The sequence below is a fragment of the Neoarius graeffei genome, chromosome 18 (assembly GCF_027579695.1).
Source record: "Neoarius graeffei isolate fNeoGra1 chromosome 18, fNeoGra1.pri, whole genome shotgun sequence".
Classification (NCBI taxonomy): domain Eukaryota; kingdom Metazoa; phylum Chordata; class Actinopteri; order Siluriformes; family Ariidae; genus Neoarius; species Neoarius graeffei.
In genome coordinates, this window is record NC_083586.1 from 58,672,793 (window position 1) to 58,699,411 (window position 26,619).

At 40.8% G+C, this 26,619-nt stretch overlaps 1 protein-coding gene across 1 annotated transcript; it reads left to right on the forward strand.

Moving 5' to 3' along the window:
* Positions 1-880: 880 nt before the first annotated feature.
* Positions 881-26,614, forward strand: ndufaf5 (NADH:ubiquinone oxidoreductase complex assembly factor 5). The gene is made up of 11 exons (XM_060899576.1): positions 881-1,294; positions 4,199-4,239; positions 4,684-4,747; positions 4,833-4,880; positions 6,717-6,820; positions 6,979-7,018; positions 21,935-22,132; positions 22,247-22,307; positions 22,404-22,487; positions 26,022-26,104; positions 26,261-26,614. The coding sequence occupies exons 1-11, from the start codon at positions 1,001-1,003 to the stop codon at positions 26,366-26,368; spliced, it is 1,125 nt and encodes a 374-aa protein (XP_060755559.1). The 5' UTR covers positions 881-1,000; the 3' UTR covers positions 26,369-26,614.
* Positions 26,615-26,619: the final 5 nt, after the last annotated feature.

A 26,619-nucleotide genomic window follows, 5' to 3' on the forward strand; every position in this document is an offset into this window, starting at 1 on the left:
CTATAGACTGAACAATTTCCTATCAGTTTACTCAATTGAAATGGCTGGAATTCTTTCTGCATTAAGATGGATTGAAGAAATCAAACCACTCAAGTCAGTTATATGTACAGATTCAATGTCAGTTTTACAAAGTTTTTTATCAGGTAACTCAACAAGGGAAGACTTAGTAATGGAAGTTAAACATCTCTTAGCTCACATAAGGAATATGGGACTTACTATTGAGTTTTGTTGGATACCAGCCCATATAGGAATTAAAGGTAATGAAATGGCAGACCACATAGCCAAAGAATCCATTGATAAAGAACAGATAGACATTCATATTCCACTGGGAAAAGGAGAAGCTAAAGCTTTAATTAAAACAGAGATTATGAAAAGATGGCAAAAAGAGTGGGAAACAGAACCCAAAGGTAGACAATACTTTAATATGCAGAGTCAGGTATGGGGGAAAAGAATAACGTCAATGGGATTTAACAGAAATGAGGAGGTAGTATACAAGATTAAGACTGGGACACACAGGTCTTAATGCAACATTACAGATATTAGGTAAAAATGATGGTCTTTGTCAAGGATGTAGAGTTAAGGAAGATGTTGAGCATGTTTTATTTCATTGTAGTAAATACAGTTCTCAAAGACAGAAATGGTTGGAGCTTGAAGCAGGTTCAGACATTCACAACATACTAAAGGAAGAAGGAATACAGCGAAATAGAATTAAAGCACTAATCAGTTATCTTAATGATACATGTCTAATGAAAAGAATATATATATATATATATATATATATATATATTTTTTTTTTTTTTTTTGTAGTCTAGTAATCTGACATAGAATCTGTCCAGTCCCTTCACACACTCCTGTACAGTAGGTGGCGGTATACACAGATTGTGATAATCTGCCATTAAAAAGAAGAAGAAGACATGGTGCACACACACAAAACGTTCTTATATGCGTCTTAAATTTTCTATTTTAGTTTATAGGTTTCTGCCTTTTTTAAGATAAAACCATGAATAATCTCATGAATGGTGTTTGTCTTTGTCACGGCGTGTTTCTCAGAGTAACAGCTCGGGTTGTTTTACCTCACAGAAGCATCACTACCCTTAACCTCAACTTTACCTCAGGAAAGGAAGTTTATTCTCCAGAAAACACTCAACCTGTGAGAAATATTAGGAGGGTAAGAAACATGTCCAGCCGTCCTGGAGGTGCCATGAACGTGTTTAACAGGAATATGAAGAGAAAGCAGAAGAAATGGGCAGCGACTTTACCGGACAGCCATAAATATGACTACCTGCGAGACGAGGTCAGCTTTATTTACCTCATTTTACAGCATTATTGACCTCATATTAAAGCTTAATTTACCTCATTTGCAGCATTATTTACATCATTAGCAGTTTTATTTACCTCATTTACAGTATTATTTCCCTCAAAGCTTAATGTACCTCATTTGCAGCATTATGGACCTCATATTAAAGCTTTATTTACCTCATTTACAGCATTATTCACATCATTAAGTTTTGCTTACCTCGTTACAACTTTATTTACCTCATTTACAGTATTGTTTATCTCATTACGGCTTTATGTGCCTCATTTACAGTATTTACCTAATATTAAATCTTTATCATTTTACAGGTTTATTTCACCTCCTTTACAGCGTTGTTTACCACGTTAATAGTTCTCATCTCATTATCTCTAGCCGCTTTATCCTGTTCTACAGGGTCGCAGGCGAGCTGGAGCCTATCCCAGCTGACTACGGGTGAAAGGCGGGGTACACCCTGGACAAGTCGCCAGGTCATCACAGGGCTGACACATAGACACAGACAACCATTCACACTCACATTCACACCTACGCTCAATTTAGAGTCACCAGTTAACCTAACCTGCATGTCTTTGGACTGTGGGGGAAACCGGAGCACCCGGAGGAAACCCACGCGGACACGGGGAGAACATGCAAACTCTGCACATATAGGCCCTCGCCGGCCACGGGGCTCGAACCCGGACCTTCTTGCTGTGAGGCGACAGCGCTAACCACTACACCACCGTGCCGCCCCACATTAATAGTTATTTGCCTCATTTACAGTGTTATTTACATCATTTAAAGTTTATCACTTTTACAGCATTATTCACGTCATTTATACCTTTATTTACCTCATTACAGCTTTATTTACCTCATGTTAAAGCTTTACCTCATAGTACAGCCTTGTCACCTCATTTACAGCATTGTTTACCACATTTATAGCTATTTGCCTCATTGTGTTATTTACATCATTTAAATCCTATAAAGTTTTATCACTTTTACAGCATTATTCACATAATTTATACCTTGATTTACCTCATTTACAGCTTTATTTCACCTCATTTACAGAATTATTGACATATTATAGCTTTATTTACCTCATTTACAGCATTATTTACATCATTAAGTTTTATTTACCTCGTTACAACTTTATTTACCTCATTTACAGTATTTACCTCATAAAGCTTTACTTACCTCATTTACAGTATTATTTACATAATTACAGCTTTATTTACCTCACAGTATTATTTACCTCATACTAAAGCTTTATTTACATCATTTTACAGGTTTATTTACCTCACAGTACAGCTTTATTTCACCTCCTTTACAGCGTTATTTACCACATTTATAGTCATTTACATCATTTACAGTGTTATTTACATCGTTTAAAGTTTTATCGCTTTTACAGCATTATTCACATCATTTATACCTTGAGTTACCTCATTTTCCAACTTTATTTCATCTTATTTACAGAATTATTGACATCACGTTTTATTTACCTCATTACAACTTTATTTACCTCATTTACAGTATTTACCTCATATTAAAGCTTTATTTACATTATTTTACAGGTTTATTTACCTCATAGTACAGCTTTATTTCACCTCCTTTGCAGCATTGTTTACCACATTTATAGTGATTAACCTCATTTACAGTGTTATTTACATCCTTTACAATTTTATTTATCTCATTTACAATGTATTTTGCATCATTTATTTACTTCATTTTACAAAAATTTTACATTTACAGCTTTATTTCACCTCATTTACAGCAGTATTTACATAATTTACAGTTTTATTTACCTCTATACAGCTTTATTTACGTAATTTATAGTATCTACCTCATTTACAGGTTCATCCTGTACATCATCTTTCTTTACCTCATTTACAGCATTATTTACAGCTTTATTTACCTCATAGTACAGCTTTTACCACATTTTTATAGTTATTTGCCTCATTTAGTGTTATTTACATCATTTAAAGTTTTATCGCTTTTACAGCATTATTCACATCATTTATACCTTGATTTACCTCATTTAATGACTTTATTTACATTTACAGTTTTTACCTCATTTACAGCATTATTTACAGTTTTATTTACCTTATTAAAGCTTTATTTGCTTCATTTACATTACATCATTTACAGGTTCATCATCTTCATATTACAGCTTTATTTACCTCATTTACAGTATTATTTACCTCATATTAAAGCTTTTTTCCATCATTGTACAGCTTTATTTACCTCATTTACAGTGTTTACACAATTTACAGTTTTATCTCTTTTACAGCGTTATTTACATCATTATACCTTGACCTCATTTTAGGATTTTATTTACCTTGTTTACAGCTTTATTTCACCTCATTTACAGTATTATTTACATTGTTTACAAAATTATTTACTTCTTTTACACACCACGTTTTTTTTTGTCTCAGTGCCTATGCTTTAATCATTATATTTTACTTTTAATGTTCCTATAAGTGTATTTTGCTATAAATGGGCTCACTATACACTACATGCTATTCCTCTTAGTATGCAAGTAGAGACATATTCTCATTCGCTGTACAACAAGGTCACATGACTATACTGCATGTCAGTCAAATTCACTTGAGGACTTATTTTACCTCAGATTCTACCTCAGACTGTGTCAGAGGATTTTCATCTATACTGTGATCCAAAATGCTATTTAAACAGTCATTTCTTCATGAATTTTGTTTGAGTTAATAAGACAAAGAATACACAACTTCTTATGTTACTGAAAAACCAGAAAGTGTTAGCTCCTCTGTCCTGAAGATATTTTGCATGACCTTTTTAATCACCCTGGATTTGCTTTGCTTATATTGCATTCTTTTGTTTGTGCACTTTAAAGATTGTATCACTGAATGTCAGTTTGTTTGTTTTTTTATATTGCAGGTTGGGAGCAGAATAGCAGACAGAATTTATGACATTGCCAGGTAATTTTTATTTATTTCTTGTGGTCTGATTTGTATCTGTAATGTTCATATATTCTGAAATACACGGTCAGAAAAGTCAGATTCGTAGTTTTGCCATCTGCTGGATCTGCTTGGTCTCTTAATTTGTGACATTTTTCTTGCCCAGAAATTAGCTCATAACATTCTGTCCTGCCACTTGTCCTTTTTTTTTCCTAAAAAGACAAAGAATGTGCAGCCTTAACAGAGTGTATGGAGTTCCCTCTTGTGTCTCATGAAGGCCAGCTCTGGTTAGTTGCTGATTAATTAGTGTGTTGAATAAAGAAGTTAGCGAAACTTTCCAGGACTAAAATGAGACGAGCGTGCTTTAGAGCACTGTCATTTAATTTAGTCAGCAGAGCTATGGCTCTATAAGGTCTGACCCACTTGACTGCAGCAGTGTTCACGGCCTCTCTGGTGTTTCTGCAGGACCTTCCCGTTAGCACTAGACATGGGTTGTGGAAAAAGCCACATTGCCGAACATCTGAGCAAGGTACCGGTTCTTCTCTAAGCATCAACTCACTCCGCATCAGTCAAATCAGGACCTGTTAAATCTTTGGACTCTTTCTTGTTTACAGGACATTGTGGAGCGCCTTTTCCTTACAGACATCTCAGACGCTTCGCTGGTATGTAATGCTGTTGAGAACTAAAGTGAGGCAGTGTTACCAAAGGAAGATAATCCCGAATAACTTTGTAGTGTACTGGATAATCTAGAATAATCTGGTGTAAATCTGACCAGCGTACTGGATAATCTCAATTAAAATTTTGCAGGACAGTGGATACATATTTCCAGCACACTGGATAACCTTGAATAAATTTGTCAGGCATTCTGGATCTTGAGTAAACTTGTTCACCGTACTGGATAACCTAAAGTAGCTTTCTCCAGGATGCTGGATAAGCTAGAGTAAATTTGCCGAGTGTACTGAATCATCTGAAATAAAATGGGCTAGAGATAATGAGATGAGATTCTAGATAAACAAAATGAATTTGTCCAGTGTATCAGGCAATCCACAGTAAAATTGCCCAGCATACCGAATAATCTAGAATAATTTTTTGTCAAAAGTACTGGATAACCTAAAATAAAAATGTCCAGCATACTAGATAATCTGAAGTAACGTTGTTAAGTATATTGGATAAATCTAGAATAAATTTGTCAAAGTACTGGATAATCTAGAATAAATATTTCCAGCACACTGGATAATCTAGAGTAGATTTGTCAAGCATACTGAATAAATCTAGATTTTTTTTTTTTGCCAAAAAGTACTGGATAATCTAGAATAAAAAATGTCCCGCATACTAGATAATCTAGAGTAAATTTGTCAATCGTGCTGGATAAATCTAGAATAAATTTGTCAGAAAGCACTGGATGATCTAGAATAAATATTTCCAGCACACCCATAGATAATCTAGAGTAGATTTGTCAAGCATACTGGATAAAGCTAGATTTTTTTTTGTCAAAAAGTAGTGGATAATCGAGAATAAAAAATGTCCAGCATACTAGATAATCTACAGTGAATTTGTCAAGCGTGCTAGATAAATCTAGAATAAATTATCCAGTACTTTAGTGTTTTGACAATCTAGAATAAATGTTTCCAGCATACTGGCTAATCTAGAGTAAATTTAAGTGTACTGGATAAATCTAGAATACATTTTGTCAAAAAAGTACTGCATAATCTAGAATAAATGTTTCCAGTGTACTGAATAATCTAGAATTTTTTTTTCCCCCAAAAGTACTGATAACATAGAATAAAAATGTCCAGCATACTAGATAATCGGGAGTAAATTTGTCAAACATGCTAGATAATCTAGTATACATTTTGTCAAAAAGTACTGGATAATCTAGAATAAATGTTCCAGCATACTGGATAAACTATAATTTTTTTAAATGAAAAGTACTGGATAACCTAGAATAAAAATTTTCAGCACACTAGATAATTGAGAGTAAATTTGTCAAACATGTTAGATAATCTAGAATAAATTGTCAAAAATTACTGCGTAATCTAAAATGTTTCCAGCATACTGGATAATCTAGAGTAGACTTGTCATCAAGCGCACTGGATAAATCTAGAATACATTTTGCAAAAAAAAAAAAAGTGGATAATCTAGAATAAATGTTTCTAGAATACCGGAGGATCTAGAGTAAATTTGTCAAGCATACTGGATGATCCAGAATATCGTTGCCCATCATACTGAATCATGCAGAATAAAATTAGTCAAAATTACTGGATAATCTAGAATAAATTTGGTGAAGCATGTAGGATAATCTAGAATAAATTTGAGTGTACTGAAAAATCCAAAATTGTTTTCTCCAGTATAATGGCTTATCTAGAATATATTTGGTCAGAAGTAGAGGATAATTTTGAGGAAATTTGACAAGCATACTGAATAATCTAGAATAAATGAGTTCAGTATAGTGTGTTTGAACTGAGGAGTGTGTGTTGAAACTGGCTTGTGTATTTTAGAGGCAGAAGAGGCAGAGTGAGATGCCTACACACTGTGTGATGGCTGATGAGGAGTTCTTGCCGTTTCAGGAGAACACGTTTGATCTGGTGGTCAGCAGTCTGAGGTAACTCACTGTTACTGTGGCAGGTTCTCTCACTCGTTAAGTCAGGGCCAGATCCCTTCCCAGCATGTTTAATAACTAATTCTTAATGTTTGGTAATTTGAAAACAAATTATGTCCAAGGTTACTAGTAAAATCACCGTGGTCATATCTTCCCCTCAGCTTGCACTGGATCAATGATCTTCCAGGAGCTTTGCAGCAGGTACTGCATGTTACACTTCTGCCATTTTATTCTGAAAGGTGTTAGCATATAGAAAAAAATTAAGTATCATGATATTAAACATTTTTATTATGCACAATATTTCATTCTAGCAAAGCATTGAAAACACAGGTTAGTGATTTAAAAGTGGGTGGGGCTTGGGTACAACTTGCATAAGCTTCATTCTCAGTAAGTTGATGTCGCTCTCGCACACAAGCCAGAGCTAATCTATCAAAGCATAGTGTCCTGAGAGAGCTTTGTCTTTGGGAGGGTCGGGACCTATTGGCATTTAGTGTAGCAGGCTGGGAGTCTTGGCTTGAGGGATGTCAATCAAGCATGCTGATTAAAATATTAGGCCACACCCATACAGACAGACAGTCTGATCAAATGTAGCTGGTGTTTGAGGAGGGTTTGAACACCTCTCTTGTTCGTCTTGCTGCTTTATTTAAAGTTTCTGACTGCAGAGTTGAATTCTGGGTAAAATGTTCTATTTCTATCGCTGTTGGAATTTTGAGATGTTTCACTGCTGCGCACACACACACACCGTGTGTGAATGTTTTGCTGAGATAAAAAGCGTCCCGCCTGTGTTTTCCAATTCCGGAGACTGCCAAAGCAAGTGAGCAATAATATCATGTGACCACCGTGGGGCGTGTCTGTTTGACCTACTTTTAAAATGCTGATGACACGTTTTTGACATCTTTGGCGATGTTTTATAACATAAAAAGTAATTCCCGATGATCCATATATTAATTCACGAAGGCGCCTATTTTACAAGTTATGATAAAAAACGCGGCTATTTGGGCAAATTTGACGGGGCTGCAGCACCCAGGAGACGAAAGAGGAGGAGGAGCTATATGACGTCAGCGAAAGAACCTTCCTCCTAACTTACCAGTTTGTTGTTGATGCGGCAGGTGTTCAGTTTGTCATTATTATACATCTCCTTCTCACCCCCGACGGGGGGGTGGTATCCATGTCATCCTCAAGCTCGGGTCCTCTACCAGAGGCCTGGGAGTTTGAGGGTTCTGCGCAGTATCTTCGATGTTCCTAGGACTGCGCTCTTCTGGACTGAGGCTTCAGATGTTGTTCCTGGGATTTGCTGGAGCCACTCTCCCAGTTTGGGGGTTACTGCCCCAAGTGCCCCCACTACCACGGGGACCACGCAACCCTTGACCTTCCACATCCGTTCCAGCTGCTCTTTCAACCCTTGATACTTCTCAAGTTTCTCATGTTCCTTCTTCCTGATGTTGGCGTCAGCTGGGATCGCCACATCTATCACCACCACCCTCTTTTGCTCTTTGTCCACCACCACTATGTCCGGTTGGTTAGCCAGGATCTGTTTGTCAGTCTGGAAGCTGAAGTCCCACAGAATCTTGGCCCTGTTGTTCTCAGCCACCTTCTGTGGTATGGCCCATTGGGACTTGGGTATTTCTATTCCATACTGGTTGCAGATGTTCCTGTATACTATCCCAGCCACTTGGTTGTGCCTCTCCATGTACGCTGATCCAGCTAGCATCTTACACCCTGCTACTATGTGCTGGACTGTTTCAGGGGCTTCTTTGCACAGTCTGCATCTTGGGTCTGATCTACTCTGGTAGATCCTGGCCTCTATGGCTCTTGTGCTTATGGCCTGTTCTTGTGCTGCCATGATTAGTGCCTCTGTGCTGTCTGTCAGTCCTGCATTATCCAGCCACTGGTAGGATTTCTTGATATCAGCCACTTCCTCTATCTGACGGTGGTACATGCCATGTAGGGGTTTGTCTCTCCAGGTTGTCTGTTCCTCCTCCTCCTCTGCACTCTCATCAGGGTTCTGCTGCCTGAGACATTCACTTCGCAGTTCATCCTTTGGGGCCATCTTTCTGATGTATTCTCGGATTTTCGATGTTTCATCCTGGACCGTGGTCTTGACGCTCACTAGCCCTCGGCCTCCCTCTTTCCGCTTAGTGTATAGTCTCAGGGTGCTGGACTTGGGGTGGAACCCTCCATGCATGGTGAGGAGCTTTCTCGTCTTGATATCTGTGGCTTCTATCTCCTCCTTTGGCCAGTTTATGATACCAGCGGGGTATCTGATGACTGGTAGTGCGTACATGTTGATGGCTCGGACCTTGTTTTTACCATTCAGCTGACTTTTCAGGACCTGCCTTACTCTCTGGAGGTATTTGGCTGTGGTTGACTTCCTTGTGGCCTCTTCATGGTTTCCATTAGCCTGTGGGATGCCAAGGTACTTGTAGCTGTCTTGGATATCACCTATGTTGCCCTCTGGTAGGTCAATCCCCTCAGTCCGGATCATCTTGCCTCTCTTTGAGACCATCCGGCCACACTTGTCCAATCCGAATGACATCCCTATGTCATCGCTGTAGATCCGGGTGGTGTGGATCAGCGAGTCTATTTCTCGCTCGTTCCTGGCATACAGCTTGATGTCATCCATGTAGAGCAGGTGGCTGATTGTTGCCCCACTACGGAATCGGTACCCGTAGCCGCTCTTCGTGATGATCTGACTGAGGGGGTTCAGGCCTATGCAGAACAGCAGTGGTGATAGCGCATCTCCTTGGTATATGCCGCACTTGATGTTGACTTGGGCAATGGGTTTTGAGTTGGCCTCTAGGGTTGTCTTCCACATTTCCATTGAGTTCTGTATGAAGGTCCTTAGGTTCCTGTTGATCTTATACAGTTCCAGACATTCCAGTATCCATGTGTGTGGCATTGAGTCGTAGGCTTTCTTGTAGTCAATCCAGGCAGTGCACAGGTTGGTCTGTCTCTTCTTACAGTCTCGGGCGACTGTTCTATCGGCCAGTAGCTGGTGCTTGGCTCCTCTGGTGTTACTGCCAATTTCTTTCTGTGCCTCGCTCATGTATTGAGCCACATGCTTACTCATTTTTGCCGCAATGATGCCTGACAGGGCCTTCCATGTTGTGCAGAGACAGGTAATTGGCCGGTAGTTGGATGGGATGGGTCCCTTCTGGGGGTCCTTCATGATTAGGACTGTCCTGCCTTGGGTTAGCCATTCTGGGTGGGTTCCATCCCTCAGCAGCTGGTTCATCTGTGCTGCTAGGCGTTCATGGAGTGCAGTTAGCTTCTTCAGCCAGTACGTATGGATCATATCGGGGCCTGGTGCTGTCCAGCTCTTCATCTCCTCAACCGGGTGGCCAGAGCTGTTAGTCGCTGTTTGGCAGTTTCGAGTGCCTCTGGTATGGAGAGTGAGTTGTACTTCCTAGGCGCCCCTTTATTCACCATGTTCCCTTTCTGTAGTTCAGCTAGCTGGCTAACTTCTCTCCTTGCTGCCTTTATCTTGGCCTCTAATCGTCTCTTCCATGGTGGATACTGTTTGTTATGTCCCGAGCCCACCTTGTGTCCAAGCATCTCCATGATTACTGTTTATGATTATCAGCTTGTTGGTCTCAGTGATGGTTCTTGTGGAGATTGTCTTCAGAGCAGCATTCACATCTACTAGTAGATCTTCTGAAGGTACTTGGCAACTCAGCTTCGGTATTCGTCGGGGGCTCCAGGTTTCCAGTTGAGCTTCTCAGGTCAGCAGCTCTTGTGTTGAGGCTGTTAGCTGTTGGGGCTTGGTACCCAATCTCTGGTTGTGGGGATGATGACATCTCCCCGCTGACCTGTCTTCCTGGCTCCCCCTTGCCGTAGCATCGTTGTTGTATTTCATTAATCTCTAGTTGTGATAGCAGATTTCGATTATGGATGTTGGAACACTGGGCTAATAGCTGTTTCTTTGTTAGCCTTGATTGTGGGTTTCGAAGTATCCAATGGTCCCACATTCTCTGCATGTATCCCCTCTCTCTGGGATTGCTTGTATAGTAGCATTCCAGCAAATCCGTATTTTCTGTCCTCGTCCATCGATGTCTTGTTCCAGTAGCCCATTTCTCATCAGTTTGCCCTGGTTCCCTAGCAACTGACGCAGACCTTGTTGACCCGGGCGACGTCTGAGCCGGTATGACTCTATCAGTTATGTTTTCACTCATTCCTGAGGTAGGCTGATATATCATGAGGGGTTTTGCCTAAGGACCCTTACTGGATGATGTTTTGCCCCGACCGGGATTCGAACCCCGATCTCCTGCGTCGTAGTCAGTGAGCATTACCATACTGTTCGAATCCAGTATAAATTTATACCAGAGATTGTTTAGTACGAGACTGACTTTGTTTATACGGCTCTAGTCGAATCTATCTGTTGACCCGACTGGCGACATCTGCACGAGAATTAAACAATGGGGAAATGCAAATTTTCAGACGTCTGGCTGGAGGAACCTGATTTTAAAGACTGGCTAAAGGCGGTAGATGGCAATCGGCGAGAGGCGTTCATTGAAAAGTTGATCGAAGAAAAGGTCAAACAACTGAGGCACATGTGGTGCGTTGTGTGCGCGCGCGCCTGGTGCGTTGTGTGCGCCATTTGAGGCATCCAAAATGTGATGAGCAAATCTGTTGAACTGTTGAAATGATTAAGATTAACCCTCTAAAACACTGATCTCTGGGAGGAAGGTGTTGACTCTGCCCACGGGCCTTCACGACTACAGGACTGGTGCAAATGACTATCTTAAGCAAACTTGGCAATGTGTTGAGAGACTGCCAAAATAGGGCTTGGGTTATGTGTGTTTTGTACCTTTTAGGGTGTGTGTCTTGTCTTTGTCATGTGTGTTTGCACCCATGTGTGCGTGTGGGTGTGTGTGTGGGTTTGTGTTTGCCATTTGACCTGATTTAAATGTAATGAGTTGATGTACCTAAGCACATAAGATTTTTTGTGCAAATCAGTTCACCTGTTCAAAAGATTATTCCACAAACAAAAGGTTGGCCATCTTGAAAGTGTTGGCCGACAAAATGTAATCAGATCTTGTACCTAATGTGAAGTGTTGACACACAAGGTTTAGTGCAAATCTGTGTACCCGTTAAGAGGTTATGGGCCACAGTTTCACAGTTCAATAAAATTATAACTTGTATGTGGAAGTTTGTTTTCTTTTATGCAAATATGCATTACTCCATGTGTAGCCCTAGCAATGGGAGGTTCTATTATGCGTCCAAAGGGAAAGAGTTACACTACCGGTACGTTCAGATTTTCTTTCTATCTTGTCTCATCAATCCAACTCTTTGGGTAGAGTTGTCACTAACTTATATGTAGCACATTCACTTGGGGCGGCACGGTGGTGTAGTGGTTAGCGCTGTCGCCTCACAGCAAGAAGGTCCGGGTTCGAGCCCCAGGGCCGGCGAGGGCCTTTCTGTGTGGAGTTTGCATGTTCTCCCCGTGTCCGCGTGGGTTTCCTCCGGGTGCTCCGGTTTCCCCCACAGTCCAAAGACATGCAGGTTAGGTTAACTGGTGACTCTAAATTGACCGTAGGTGTGAATGGTTGTCTGTGTCTATGTGTCAGCCCTGTGATGACCTGGCGACTTGTCCAGGCTGTACCCCGCCTTTTGCCCGTAGTCAGCTGGGATAGGCTCCAGCTTGCCTGCGACCCTGTAGAACAGGATAAAGCGGCTAGAGATAATGAGATGAGAATGAGACATTCACTTGGACTAACACATATACACTCAAAGATTACCTTGTTAAATTGTGAGAAAATGTCCAAATCCAAATTGTCGCTGTGGTAGTAAAAAAAATTGTGAAGGTAGTAAAAAGGTAGTAAATTCAACATAAAATATCTGTAGGAACCCTGTATATATATAGTTATTATGCCTTCGCGTTGTGTTGCCGGCTTTTGCTCCAAAACCCACAAGGATGGGGTAAGTTTATTCAAGTTTCCCAGAGATCCCGAGCTGCATGCGAAGTGGGTGAAGCAAGTCAGGCGCACTCGTGACAAGTGGGAGCCCTCACCAACATCCGTCCTGTGCTCTGAACACTTCGATTTGGATTGTTTTGACACCCTTCCCAGCTTAAAAGAATCTCTTGGGTGTTCAGTTCAGCACAAACGTGTGTTACTACCATCAGCAGTGCCTACACAGTGTCGCCAGATTGGGAGGTTTCCCGCCCAGTTGGGCGGTTTCAAGTGCATTTTGGTGGGTTTTGAACATATTTTGGGCTGGAAAACTTCAGCAGTATCTGTTGCCAGATACTGCTGAAGTTTTCCAGCCCAAAATATGTTCAAAACCCACCAAAATGCACTTGAAACCGCCCAACTGGGAGGGAAACCTCCCAATCTGGCAACACTGCCAGTATTCCGGAGGGGGTCTACTAGTAGCTATGCCGGATCCAAAGACAGTCCTCCTGTCAGAACATGTGTTGTGAAACGACATAAGATAAAGGTACATAGAGCTATAGATTCTACATGATAATCATAAATGTAATCATAAAGTCGGTGTGATATCAGTCATGTATTTGCTTGTGAAAGCTTGCGGCTTTCATGTAACTGCCGCCTAGCAACGAGAGGCAAAGGGTAAAGAGGGTAGGCTATCACAGATTCTATTCGGAAGAGATCAACACAATTCTAGACTCCCAGAAGAGGAAGAGCTAGCACTAGAGAGTTCACCGGCGTTTTCATGCGCCATTTCCATTGAGTAGAACCAGAGTAGAACAGCCAGTGAACCGCAGTGTGTTCTTCTGCTGACGTCACAACATGGCCGCGAGCCACGGACCCAGTTTTCTTGCGCTGTGCAATTAAAAGTTGGATATTCGCGTAACAACAGCTTCTTTTCACGTAATTATAACAGAAATCTAACATGTTTGCCATGTTGTATAGTTTATTTAAGAAATTGCATCGAGTCATGTTCGTGTCATCAGCCCTTTAACCAAAACAAGTCGGTGTGAGCGAACATGGCAGACTCTGCTCTCTCGCCAGCGGAAAAGCAAATAAAAGCCTGCCTAGTGAGTACAACTGCAAGATAGAGCAAGGTTAGATTTAGATGATGTCATTTTTCTGGCTAGATAACTAAATCATTCTAGCTAGCGCTTAGCTACCTTAGCCTTAGTGCATGGGCTCGACTCCATGGTAGCAAGTCGATGATGGAGTTATACACTTATTGTTTTGATCTTACAGAGAAAGAAACGAGAACACACAAGCAGGAACGGAGAAAAGATACTTTTGTTTCACGGATCTATTCGCAAACGTCAACGACAGATTACATCCCTGCGACTCAAAATTCTCCAAGGTTGATGCAGTGTCACGATGTTTTCTTGGTGGCGTCGCCATCTTGATGTGACACAGTTCCATAGTTATGCTCATTAGTTAAAGCTCCTCCCTCGTGTTTGGCCGTTTCCTGTTTCCGTAGCGCCATACTGTTTACCTCAAGAGGGAGGAAAACAGTCCCAAAACGGAGAAAAGGACATCAAAATGATCACATCCGATGATATTCATCCACATGATATTGTTCTTGTGAGACACAAGAGAACGCCATACACAATTTAAAAAAAATATTTTTTTTTTTTTAATTTCAGATGACTTTGCAGTCAGCACCTTTAAACTTTGCTGAATATTTAATGTACAGTGCTGAGCGTAAATGAGTGCACCCCCTTTGAAAACTAACATTTTAAACAATATCTCAGTGAACACAAACAATTTCCAAAATGTTGACAAGTTTAATATAACATCTGTTTAACTTATAACGTGAAAGTAAGGTTAATAATGTAACTTAGATTACACATTTTTCAGTTTTACTCAAATTAGGGTGGTGCAAAAATGAGTACACCCCACAACAAAAACTACTACATCTAGTACTTTGTATGGCCTCCATGATTTTTAATGACAGCACCAAGTCTTCTAGGCATGGAATGAACAAGTTGGCGATATTTTGCAACATCAGTCTTTTTCCATTCTTCAACAATGACCTCTTTTTTTTTTTTTTCAGCTTTATTGGGAACATTAACCGTATGAAATACATAATAAGTTGCACAAAAAATTCACAAAAAGGAAAAAAGGTAATGTCACCCAAAGGGGTCAGCACGAACGTGAAAACCCATGCGAGGTACCGCCCACTTTTAACAATAAAAAAGTGAAATCATGAAACTATTGTTCACAACACATACAACCCCGATTCCAAAAAAGTTGGGACAAAGTACAAATTGTAAATAAAAATGGAATGCAATAATTTACAAATCTCAAAAACTGATATTGTATTCACAATAGAACGTAGACAACATATCAAATGTCGAAAGTGAGACATTTTGAAATTTCATGCCAAATATTGGTTCATTTGAAATTTCATGACAGCAACACATCTCAAAAAAGTTGGGACAGGGGCAATAAGAGGCTGGAAAAGTTAAAGGGACAAAAAAGGAACAGCTGGAGGACCAAATTGCAACTCATTAGGTCAATTGGCAATAGGTCATTAACATGACTGGGTATAAAAAGAGCATCTTGGAGTGGCAGCGGCTCTCAGAAGTAAAGATGGGAAGAGGATCGCCAGTCCCCCTAATTCTGTGCCGACAAATAGTGGAGCGATACCAGAAAGGAGTTCGACAGTGTAAAATTGCAAAGAGTTTGAACATTATCATCATCTACAGTGCATAATATCATCAAAAGATTCAGAGAATCTGGAAGAATCTCTGTGCGTAAGGGTCAAGGCCGGAAAACCATACTGGGTGCCCGTGATCTTCGGGCCCTTAGACGGCACTGCATCACATACAGGCATGCTTCTGTATTGGAAATCACAAAATGGGCTCAGGAATATTTCCAGAGAACATTATCTGTGAACACAATTCACCGTGCCATCCGCCGTTGCCAGCTAAAACTCTATAGTTCAAAGAAGAAGCCGTATCTAAACATGATCCAGAAGCGCAGACGTCTTCTCTGGGCCAAGGCTCATTTAAAATGGACTGTGGCAAAGTGGAAAACTGTTCTGTGGTCAGACGAATCAAGATTTGAAGTTCTTTATGGAAATCAGGGACGCCGTGTCATTCGGACTAAAGAGGAGAAGGACGACCCAAGTTGTTATCAGCGCTCAGTTCAGAAGCCTGCATCTCTGATGGTATGAGGTTGCATTAGTGCGTGTGGCATGGGCAGCTTATACATCTGGAAAGACACCATCAATGCTGAAAGGTATATCCAGGTTCTAGAGCAACATATGCTCCCATCCAGACGACGTCTCTTTCAGGGAAGACCTTGCATTTTCCAACATGACAATGCCAAACCACATACTGCATCAATTACAGCATCATGGCTGCGTAGAAGAAGGGTCCGGGTACTGAACTGGCCAGCCTGCAGTCCAGATCTTTCACCCATAGAAAACATTTGGCGCATCATAAAACGGAAGATACGACAAAAAAGACCTAAGACAGTTGAGCAACTAGAATCCTACATTAGACAAGAATGGGTTAACATTCCTATCCCTAAACTTGAGCAACTTGTCTCCTCAGTCCCCAGACGTTTACAGACTGTTGTAAAGAGAAAAGGGGATGTCTCACAGTGGGAAACATGGCCTTGTCCCAACTTTTTTGAGGTGTTGTTGTCATGAAATTTAAAATCACCTAATTTTTCTCTTTAAATGATACATTTTCTCAGTTTAAACATTTGATATGTCATCTATGTTCTATTCTGAATAAAATATGGAATTTTGAAACTTCCATATCATTGCATTCTGTTTTTATTTACAATTTGTACTTTGTCCCAACTTTTCGGGGTTGTACATTTATGATAAATATGATTTATAATAAAGTCAGTGCGCTAAGTTTGATGGCACGCGCAAGATCGGACGGCGGACCAGGTGCACGGTCTCTCTATATCGTAGCAGGTTTTGAGTAGTTTACACAGAAATCCTACAACATAGTTTCTAAAAGAGTTCGGGCTGCTGAAAATAGCGCTGGGTGCAGCGTAGCAAACAGAGTTCCATAGTTTCACAATTCTATTGAAGTATGAGGCCTGGAATGTTGAAGTTTTGCAGAAAGGGGTTTTCAGATTTAGAGCATTACTTTGCCTTGTGCGGCCGTGTGTTACAAAAGAGACAAAGTTGTGTACATTTAGGTCAGTATGACCATACAGGCATTTGTAGAAAAAATTAAGTCCTTTAATTCTCTATCATACACCAGAGGTAGGAGGTTTAGCCTCTCTCCATATGAGAGTTCACCGACACGGGTTCTCAGTATCCATCGCGTGGCCCTTCTTTGCACTCGCTCGATCCTTGCTTTCAAGTACTGTTGGCTTGGTGACCAGACTTGAGTAGCAAAGCATAGCTGGGACTTGACGAGGGAGAGATATAATGTTCGTCTCACCGAACCGTCCGTGAGTAATGAACACGTACGCTTCAGGAGTCCTAGGAGTTTAGTGACTGGATGCTGGATGGAGAGCGATGCTCAACTTGTCTCTTCAGAATTCCCCAAAGAAAATAATTTCTTTCCACCACAAAGGTGAAGGCTACAAGAAGATCAGCAAAGCTTTACTTATCAGTCAGAATACTGTAGCAGAAGTGGTACAAAAATTTAAGAAAGATGGAACTGCAACCATCTCACAGAGACGTCCAGGTCGTCCACGGAAGTTAACACCTCGACAGGAGCGTCTTCTGATGAGAAGGGTTGAAGAAAATCGGCTTGCAAGTTCACTGCAGTTATCTAAAGAAGTAGAAAGCCAAACTGGGGTGGCTATTTCCCGTGACACAATACGGCGTACACTGCAGAGGAATGGCATGCATGGATGCCGTCCACGAATGAAGCCTCTCCTAAAGCCCAGTGTCATGACCCGGCTCGTTGGCCAAGACAAAAGACGGGGGAGACACGCAAACGTTTAAAAATAACAATTTATTTAACCCAAAATAACACAAATATCTACTTTATGTATATAAAGTCAGTGGTATCAGTATGTTTGTTGTTGAATGATCGTGAAGTGTTGAATGCAGAATGTTGTAAGGTGCAAAACTAAAAAACAAAAACAAGGGCAAAGCCAACACAAACAAAAGACGTGGTGCCGGGAAGACAAGGAGAGAGAGACTCCATGGAAACCCGCAGCAGCCATTTTATGATGTGCTGTCTCCTCAGGTACACCCGAATCACCAGGCACCCAATCAAGCAAGTGCACCCCATTTCTCAGAACACCTGTCAATCAGACCTGCAAAAAAGACAGAGAGGAACAGGAAACTGCACATAGCCAGGCCCTAGCATAGGAGGCCGTCACACCAGGCACAAAAATCCAAGGGGTCAGTGTGGCCGTGGTGGAGGAATAGAAGTACCTGGGGGTGTACTTGGACAATAAACTGGACTGGTCCAAAAACGTGGACACTGTATACAAAAAGGGCCAGAGCCGTCTCTGTTTTCTGAGACGGCTAAGGTCCTTCAACATCTGCCGAACGATGCTGTGGATGTTCTATGAGTCTGTGGTGGCCAGTGCCATCCTGTACGCTGTCGTCTGCTGGGGCAGCAGCTTGAAGGTGAAGGACACTAACAGACTCAGTAAGATCATCAGGAAGGCCGGCCATGTTGTAGGCGTGGAACTGGACTCTCTGACAGTCGTGTTGGAGAAGAGGACACTGTCCAAAATAAAAACAATCTTAGACTGTCCTCCTTCCCACCCTGTACATGAGGAGCTGATCAGCCACAGGAGCACGTTCAGTAAACGGCTGATTCTTCCACGCTGCACAACTGAGACACGCAGGAAATCATTCCTACGTGTTGCTGTCAAGCTGTACAATGCCACTGTATAACTGTGGTACACTGTCTTACCATGCATCCTTAACTCAGGTGCAATATATGTACTAGTGCGTCTCAAAAAATTAGAATATTGTGAAAAAGTTCAATATTTTCCATCAGTTATTTAAGAAAGTGAATATTATATATTCTAGACTCATTACACATAAACTAAAATGTTTCAAGCATTTTTCTATTTTAATTTTAATCAGTATGGCATACAGTACAAAAACAAAAAAAAAACATCTCAAAATATTAGAATATTTCATTTCGAGTTTGAGTAAAACAGTATGAACACAGTGCATCTCTCGGTCTAGTTCAGTACACACAACCACAATCATGGGGAAGACTGCTGACTTGACTCTTGTCCAGAAGATGATCACTGATGCCCTCCACAAGGAGGGTAAGCCACAAAAGGTCATTGCTGAAAAGGGTGGCTGGAAAAGGTGCACAAGCAACAGGGATGGCCGCAGTCTTGAGAGGATTGTCAAGAAAAGTTGATTCAAGAACTTGGGAGAGCTTCACAAGGAGTGGACTGAGGCTGGTGTCAGTGTATCAAGACCCATCACGAACAGACATCTTCAAGAAAGGGGATACAACTTTCACATTCCTAATATCAAGCTACTCCTGAGCCAGAGACAATGTCAGAAGTGTCTTATCTGGGCTAAGGAGAGAAAGAAATGGACTGTTGCTCAGTGGTCCAAAGTCCTCTTTTCAGATGAAAGTACATTTTGCATTTAATTTGGAAATCACGGTTCTAGAGTCTGGAGGAAGAGTGGAGAGGCACAGAATCCAAGGTGTTTGAAGCCCAGTGTGAAGTTTCCACAGTCTGTGATGATTTGGGGTGCCATGTCATCTGCTGGTGTTGGTCCACTGTATTTTATCAAGTCCAAAGTCAACACAGCCATCTACCAGGAGATTTTAGAGCACTTCATGCTTCCATCCGCTGGCGAGCTTTTTGGAGATGATTTCCTTTTCCAGCAGGACTTAGCACCTACCCACAGTGCCAAAACTACTACCAAATGGTTTGCTGACCATGATATTACTGTGTTTGATTGGCCAGCCAACTTGCCTGACCTGAACCCCGTAGAGAATCTATGGGGTATTGTCAAGAGGAAGATGAGAAACGCCCGACCCAAAAATACAGATACGCTGAAGGCCACTATCAAAGCAACCTGGGCTTCAATAACACCTCAGCAGTGCCACAGACTGATCACCTCCATGCCACACTGCATTGATACAGTAATTCATGGTAAAGGAGCCCCAACCAAGTACTGAGTGTATAAATGAATATACTTTTCAGAAGTTGGACATTTCTGTATTGTAAATCCTTTTTTTGATTGATCTTAGGGAATATTCTAATAATTTGAGATACTGGATTTCTGATTTTCATGAGCTATAAGCCATAATCATCAAAATTAAAACAAAAAAAGGCTTTAAATATTTCACTTTACATGTAATGAATATAGAATGTATGAAAGTTTACCTTTTTGAATTAAATTATGAAAAAAAGGAACTTTTTCATGGTATTCTAATTTTTTGAGATGCACTAGTATATAGGAATAATTGTATATAAAATCATTTTGCTTTTACTTAAGTTATTGAACTTATTTAAATGTTTTATTTATTCTTTTTATTCTTTTTTTAAAGAACTTTTTTTAATTTAATTTTTTATTTTCTTTCTTTTTCAATTTTCATTTTATTTGTTGTTTTTTTTTTGTGTTTGTGTAGTTTGATGTTTGTTTGAGTGTTTTGTCCGCGGGTTGTGGTGTAGCTCCGGACCCAGTTTGGGGCGTCGGTTCCCTCCAGGCCTTGGTTCGCCGTAGGTGATGCCTGCGCTCCCGGCTGTGGACTGCAGTGAGCTCCCTGCTCATTTTACATCGTGGTTGTCCAGCGCTCTGCGCTTTAACGCTTGGCGTGATGTTCCGAGCGATGTTGCTCGGTGGTGTCGCGGCGGCTGTGCAGGCGGTCTGGGACACACCAGCGCTCTGCGTGGCGGAGCTTCTCTGCTCGCTTTGTGGATCCACGGCGTGGTGTTTGAGCGATGTGGCTGACGGCGTCACGGCGGCTGTGCTGGAGATGTGGGACTCGTTTTCATGCGCCTTTTGGTGGGACTGTGACTGCTACACCACGGTAATTACATCTTGACCCCTACTTGGTGGACTTTTTACTTTTTTTTATTATTATTCATTCATTCATTTATTTATTTATTTTTGTTTTTGTTTTTCTTTGTCTATAATTGTAAAGCATCCTTGGGTTTTTTGAAAGGCGCTATATAAATTTAACTTATTATTTTATCTTCTATTTTTAGACACGTTTACTTCTTCCTTGATTCAGGAGCTTGGTTGCAAATTTGAATTTCCCTCCGGGGATTAATAAAGTGATTGAGTGATGAGACCAAGATAAATGTTTTTGGAACTGATGGCTTCAAAACTGTATGGCGTCGCAAAGGTGAGGAATACAAAGAAAACTGCATGGTGCCTACAGTGAAACATGGTGGTGGCAGCGTCCTTATGTGGGGCTGCATGAGTGCTGCTGGTGTCGGGGAGCTGCATTTCATTGATGGCATCATGAATTCACAGACGTATTGCTCTATACTGAAAGAGAAGATGCTACCATCACTCCGTGCCCTTGGTCATCGTGCACTTTTCCAACATGACAATGATCCTAAACACACATCTAAGGCCACTGTTGGATTTCTGAAGAAGAACAGGGTGAAAGTGATTCAGTGGCCAAGTACGTCTCCTGATCTGAACCCAGTTGAACACCTATGGGGAATTCTGAAGAGACAAGTTGAGCATCACTCTCCATCCAGCATCCAGTCACTAAAAGAGGTCGTTGTTGAAGAATGGAAAAAGATGGATGTTGCAAAATGTCTCCAACTTGTTCATTCCATGCCTAGAAGACTTGGTGCTGTCATTAAAAATCATGGAGGCCATACAAAGTACTAGATGGAGTAGTTTTTGTTGTGGGGTGTACTCATTTTTGCACCACCCTAATTTGAGTAAAACTGAAAAATGTGTACCGTAATCTAAATATTATTAACCTTACTTTCACGTTATAAGTTAAACAGATGTTCTATTAAACTTGTCAACATTTTGGAAATTGTGTTCATTGAGATATTGTTTAAAATGTTACTTTTCAAAGGGGGTGCACTCATTTACGCTCAGCACTGTAGGTATCAGGTTTGGTTTGGTGTGGTATTACATGGAGACTTTAGGATTTAGCAAACCCCACCGTACTCTCAGAACGGTGTATTGGGTAAAAGTTTATTGCAATATTGTCATGTTATATTTATTTCCCCGAGTTAGAGTTTCTGTTGGTCCTCTCAAAGGACAAAGCTAATCCTAAAATCATGCTCCTACTCTCTTTTTAAGATCCATCGTGTGCTGAAGCCAGACGGTGTGTTTGTCGGCGCCATGGTTGGAGGCGAGACTCTGTATGAGTTGCGCTGTTCTCTGCAGCTAGCTGAGCTGGAGAGGGAGGGAGGGTTTGCGCCACACATTTCCCCCTACACAGCCGTCACCGACCTGGGCAACCTGCTGGGACAAGCTGGCTTCAACATGCTCACTGTGGTGAGTGAGCTAGCTAGCTAGCTAGCATCCAGATCAGATTCGCTATTCTCAACAGCTGTGTTTATCTCGAAGTGACTGTATAGTGCCTAATATAAATTTCCGTGTCAAACATAGGACGTCGATGAGATTCAGGTTCATTACCCGGGCATGTTTGAAGTCATGTGCGATTTACAAGGTGAATTTCGACACCATTTTTCATACAAATGAAGCAGAGTCGTACATAGACGCATCTCCACACCTCTGTTTCTGTCGTGTGTGTGTGTGTGTAAAGGAATGGGCGAGAGTAACTGTGCGTGGAACAGGAAGGCGCTGTTGCACAGAGACACCATTCTAGCCGCTGCTGCTATTTATAAAGGTAAGCTGGAGAACACTTTGCAGGAACCAAACAAAAGACCATGTGACGGTTTCACCCTCTTGTGAAGAAACAGGACATTTCCAGTACTAATGTTAAACATTTTTGAAATTTTAAAGGAGAACTGAAGGCAAATTTATCATCAAAATTCTCTCATTTTATTAAATATAGGAATTTATTTTTTTCGCGGTCCAAATCCTGCGCTCTGATTGGCTGGCGAGCGGGTCCGTATCCTACGATACGGACCCCGGTTACGGACCTCTGGCGACTCGCTCGTTCACAACAACGAACATGGTAGCATTTGTTGTCAACATTTATCTTTTTTTTTAATAAGATTTTTGATAATTTTTGCCAGCATTTCTCAGAAGAATAGCATTAATTTTACAGCACGGATAGCGATAACGACAGTCTTCACAGCGAAAGCGAGGTTTACTACCCTGAGGAAGAAGAAATAAAAGAAAACATTTCAGGAGAAAGCTGAAACGCCGAGCAAAAACATGGCTGAATCCTGAATGACTCCTATTTGTATAAATAGGGGACTACATAGGTGGCAAAATGTAGTTTTTTTTCCTGCCATGGAAGTGCACTTGTATACCGAGGAGGAAGCCATTTGCATTACAGCCGTGAATGAGGATTCAAAATGGTGGCTCAGCTCGGTTTTCCCTTTTGGGCGCTCTCGTTTTCTGTTAGAATTTGGTAAAGAAAAAAATAAATATATTATTTACCAGCTTAAGGTCGGTCCGTATGGTGAAATACCGTGACCTCGGCCCAGAGCGCCTCGCTCAGTACTTTCAAGACCTCGGTCACGGTATTTCACCATACGGACCTCCCAGCTGGTAAATAACATATACTAGTGCATCTCAAAAAATTAGAATACCATGAAAAAGTTCCTATTTTTCCATAATTTAATTCAAAAAGGTAAACTTTCATATATTCTATATTCATTACAAGTGAAATATTTAAAGCCTTTTTTGTTTTAATTTTGATGATTATGGCTTATAGCTCATGAAAATCAGAAATCCAGTATCTCAAATTATTAGAATATTCCCTAAGATCAATCAAAAAAAGGATTTACAATACAGAAATGTCCAACTTCTGAAAAGTATATTCATTTATACACTCAGTACTTGATTGGGGCTCCTTTACCATGAATTACTGTATCAATGCGGTGTGGCATGGAGGTGATCAGTCTGTGGCACTGCTGAGGTGTTATTGAAGCCCAGGTTGCTTTGATAGTGGCCTTCAGCATATCTGTATTTTTGGGTCGGGTGTTTCTCATCTTCCTCTTGACAATACCCCATAGATTCTCTACGGGGTTCAGGTCAGGCAAGTTGGCTGGCCAATCAAACACAGTAATATCATGGTCAGAAAACCATTTGGTAGTAGTTTTGGCACTGTGGGTAGGTGCTAAGTCCTGCTGGAAAAGGAAATCAGCATCTCCAAAAAGCTCGTCAGCAGATGGAAGCATGAAGTGCTCTAAAATCTCCTGGTAGATGGCTGTGTTGACTTTGGACTTGATAAAATACAGTGGACCAACACCAGCAGATGACATGGCACCCCAAATCATCACAGACTGTGGAAACTTCACACTGGGCTTCAAACACCTTGGATTCTGTGCCCCTCCACTCTTCCTCCAGACTCTAGAACCATGATTTCCAAATTAAATGCAAAATGTACTTTCATCTGAAAAGAGGACTTTGGACCACTGAGCAACAGTCCATTTCTTTCTCTCCTTAGCCCAGATAAGACACTTCTGACATTGTCTCTGGCTCAGGAGTAGCTTGATATTAGGAATGTGAAAGTTGTATCCCCTTTCTTGAAGATGTCTGTTCATGATGGGTCTTGATACACTGACACCAGCCTCAGTCCACTCCTTGTGAAGCTCTCCCAAGTTCTTGAATCAACTTTTCTTGACAATCCTCTCAAGACTGCGGCCATCCCTGTTGCTTGTGCACCTTTTCCAGCCACCCTTTTCAGCAATGACCTTTTGTGGCTTACCCTCCTTGTGGAGGGCATCAGTGATCATCTTCTGGACAACAGTCAAGTCAGCAGTCTTCCCCATGATTGTGGTTGTGTGTACTGAACTAGACCGAGAGATGCACTGTGTTCATACTGTTTTACTCAAACTCGAAATGAAATATTCTAATATTTTGAGATGCGTTTTTTTTATGTTTTTGTACTGTATGCCATACTGATTAAAATAGAAAAATGCTTGAAACATTTGTGGAATGAGTCTATAATATATAACATTTTCACTTTCTTAAATAACTGATGGAAAATGTTGAACTTTTTCACAATATTCTAATTTTTTGAGATGCAGTAGTATATCAGTCCATATGTCAAAGCAATGGCCGTAAACGAGATTCGTTGAGACCTGTGCGAGACATCGTAGGACGGAAATAAAACATACAGCGGAAATCAAACCCTGTGTCTGAAATCGCTCACTCGTTCCCTACTCCCTATATAGGGAATTACTTTATAGAGGACTATACAGTGAGCTCATTGGTAAAATGAACAAACGCTTTCGGACACTACTCCGTCACGCTGGTATTTACGTCATTACTGTCACACAATTAAAACGTGCCAGATCAGTCGGCTGGTGGGTTTTCGTTCAAAATAATAAATCCATGCGCGTGTTTGTGATAAATCCATATTATACTGAGCGCATTTCCCACATTAATCAATACAAAGTGCTTTCAGTTCTTTTAAATCAAGCCTGAATGCTTTCTTCTTTGCCGCTGCCTTTTATTAAATCACATTTGAGACTTTTAATTTGATTTCTTTCAGCGCGACCGCAATGCATGATGGGATATATTGCTTTGGTTAGTGACCATCGTTGTACACTACTTTTCGTGATGCATTGTGGGATATTTTGAGTGCACTATATAGGGTGTAAATAATCCTCACTAAGGTTTTGGACAGCACTACAAAATGGCGTCCTCACTACATAGTGAGTAGGGAGCGATTTCAGACACAGGGTTGTCAAAAGACGTGCGCGCTTTCTTTCGAATGCTGATGTAATTAAGCCGGAAGTTGTGTTTGTTTTGATAGCAATCAGGAAAGTTTGAAAAAAGTCGGCAGTAATCGTCATTTAAACTCGTTTTTGTGCAATACTTCGTTTGGAAAACAGTTTTCAAAATGGCGGCGCGGACACTTGACGTTTTGAAGTCTCGCACAAGTCTGGTGAAGATCGCGCGGATAAGCGACGCCTGCCGTGGACCAAACGAACTAAATTCAACACGGCTAAAAACCGAATAGGCCGATAAGTATAATATTTAATTGCAATTAGTTGCAATACGAGTCACGATATAAGGTTACTAAAACCGAAAACGTAACTGAATAACACGTTAATTAAGAAATAAAGCAAGTTTAAAAATGACTTCAGTTCCCCTTTAAGGCTTGTAATAGTCATACTGTGTTTGATGCCGTTTACAACAAAGTTCTCTAATCAAAAGTTGTCTGAAAGTCTAATTCCTCTTGAAGTGATCAGAATTTTTTTTTAAAGCTTTACTGAAAGAAATCTGTTCTGCGTCCTAGAGATGTACGGTTATGAAGATGGATCCGTCCCAGCCACATTTGATATCCTGTTTATGATTGGCTGGAAGCCTCATGAGTCACAGGTTTGCTGCTGCTTGAGTGGCTCTAAATGATCATATCATAATTTTTTTTTTCAGAATTAATTTAAACCTGAAAAGGATATTGTGTAACAAAATTACATCTGTACTGTTAGTATTTTATGTCAACATTAATTTGGTATAAATTTCCTTTCGTTACAGGCAAAACCAGCAAAAAGAGGCTCGGCGACTGTGTCCTTCGCCGATTTGTCAAAAATCAGTCAAATAAAACAGACGAGCAACAAAACAGACAAATCAAGTACTAGCTGACCCAACCCACCTCATCAATATTAATATAGAAACAGTAATGTTTCATGAAATATTATATAGACACGAGTGTTTTACTGGGAAATACACCACTCGTGTTTTTCATACGAGCTCCATCTGGGACATGGAGAACCAAAACCCTGACAAAACTCCATCTGTGACTCGTGAAGAAATTGATGAGGGAGTTGTTTTGATAAATTTGGGGACTTTGTTTGTGAATGTGTCGATATAATAAAAAGAAAAATCACATGTTG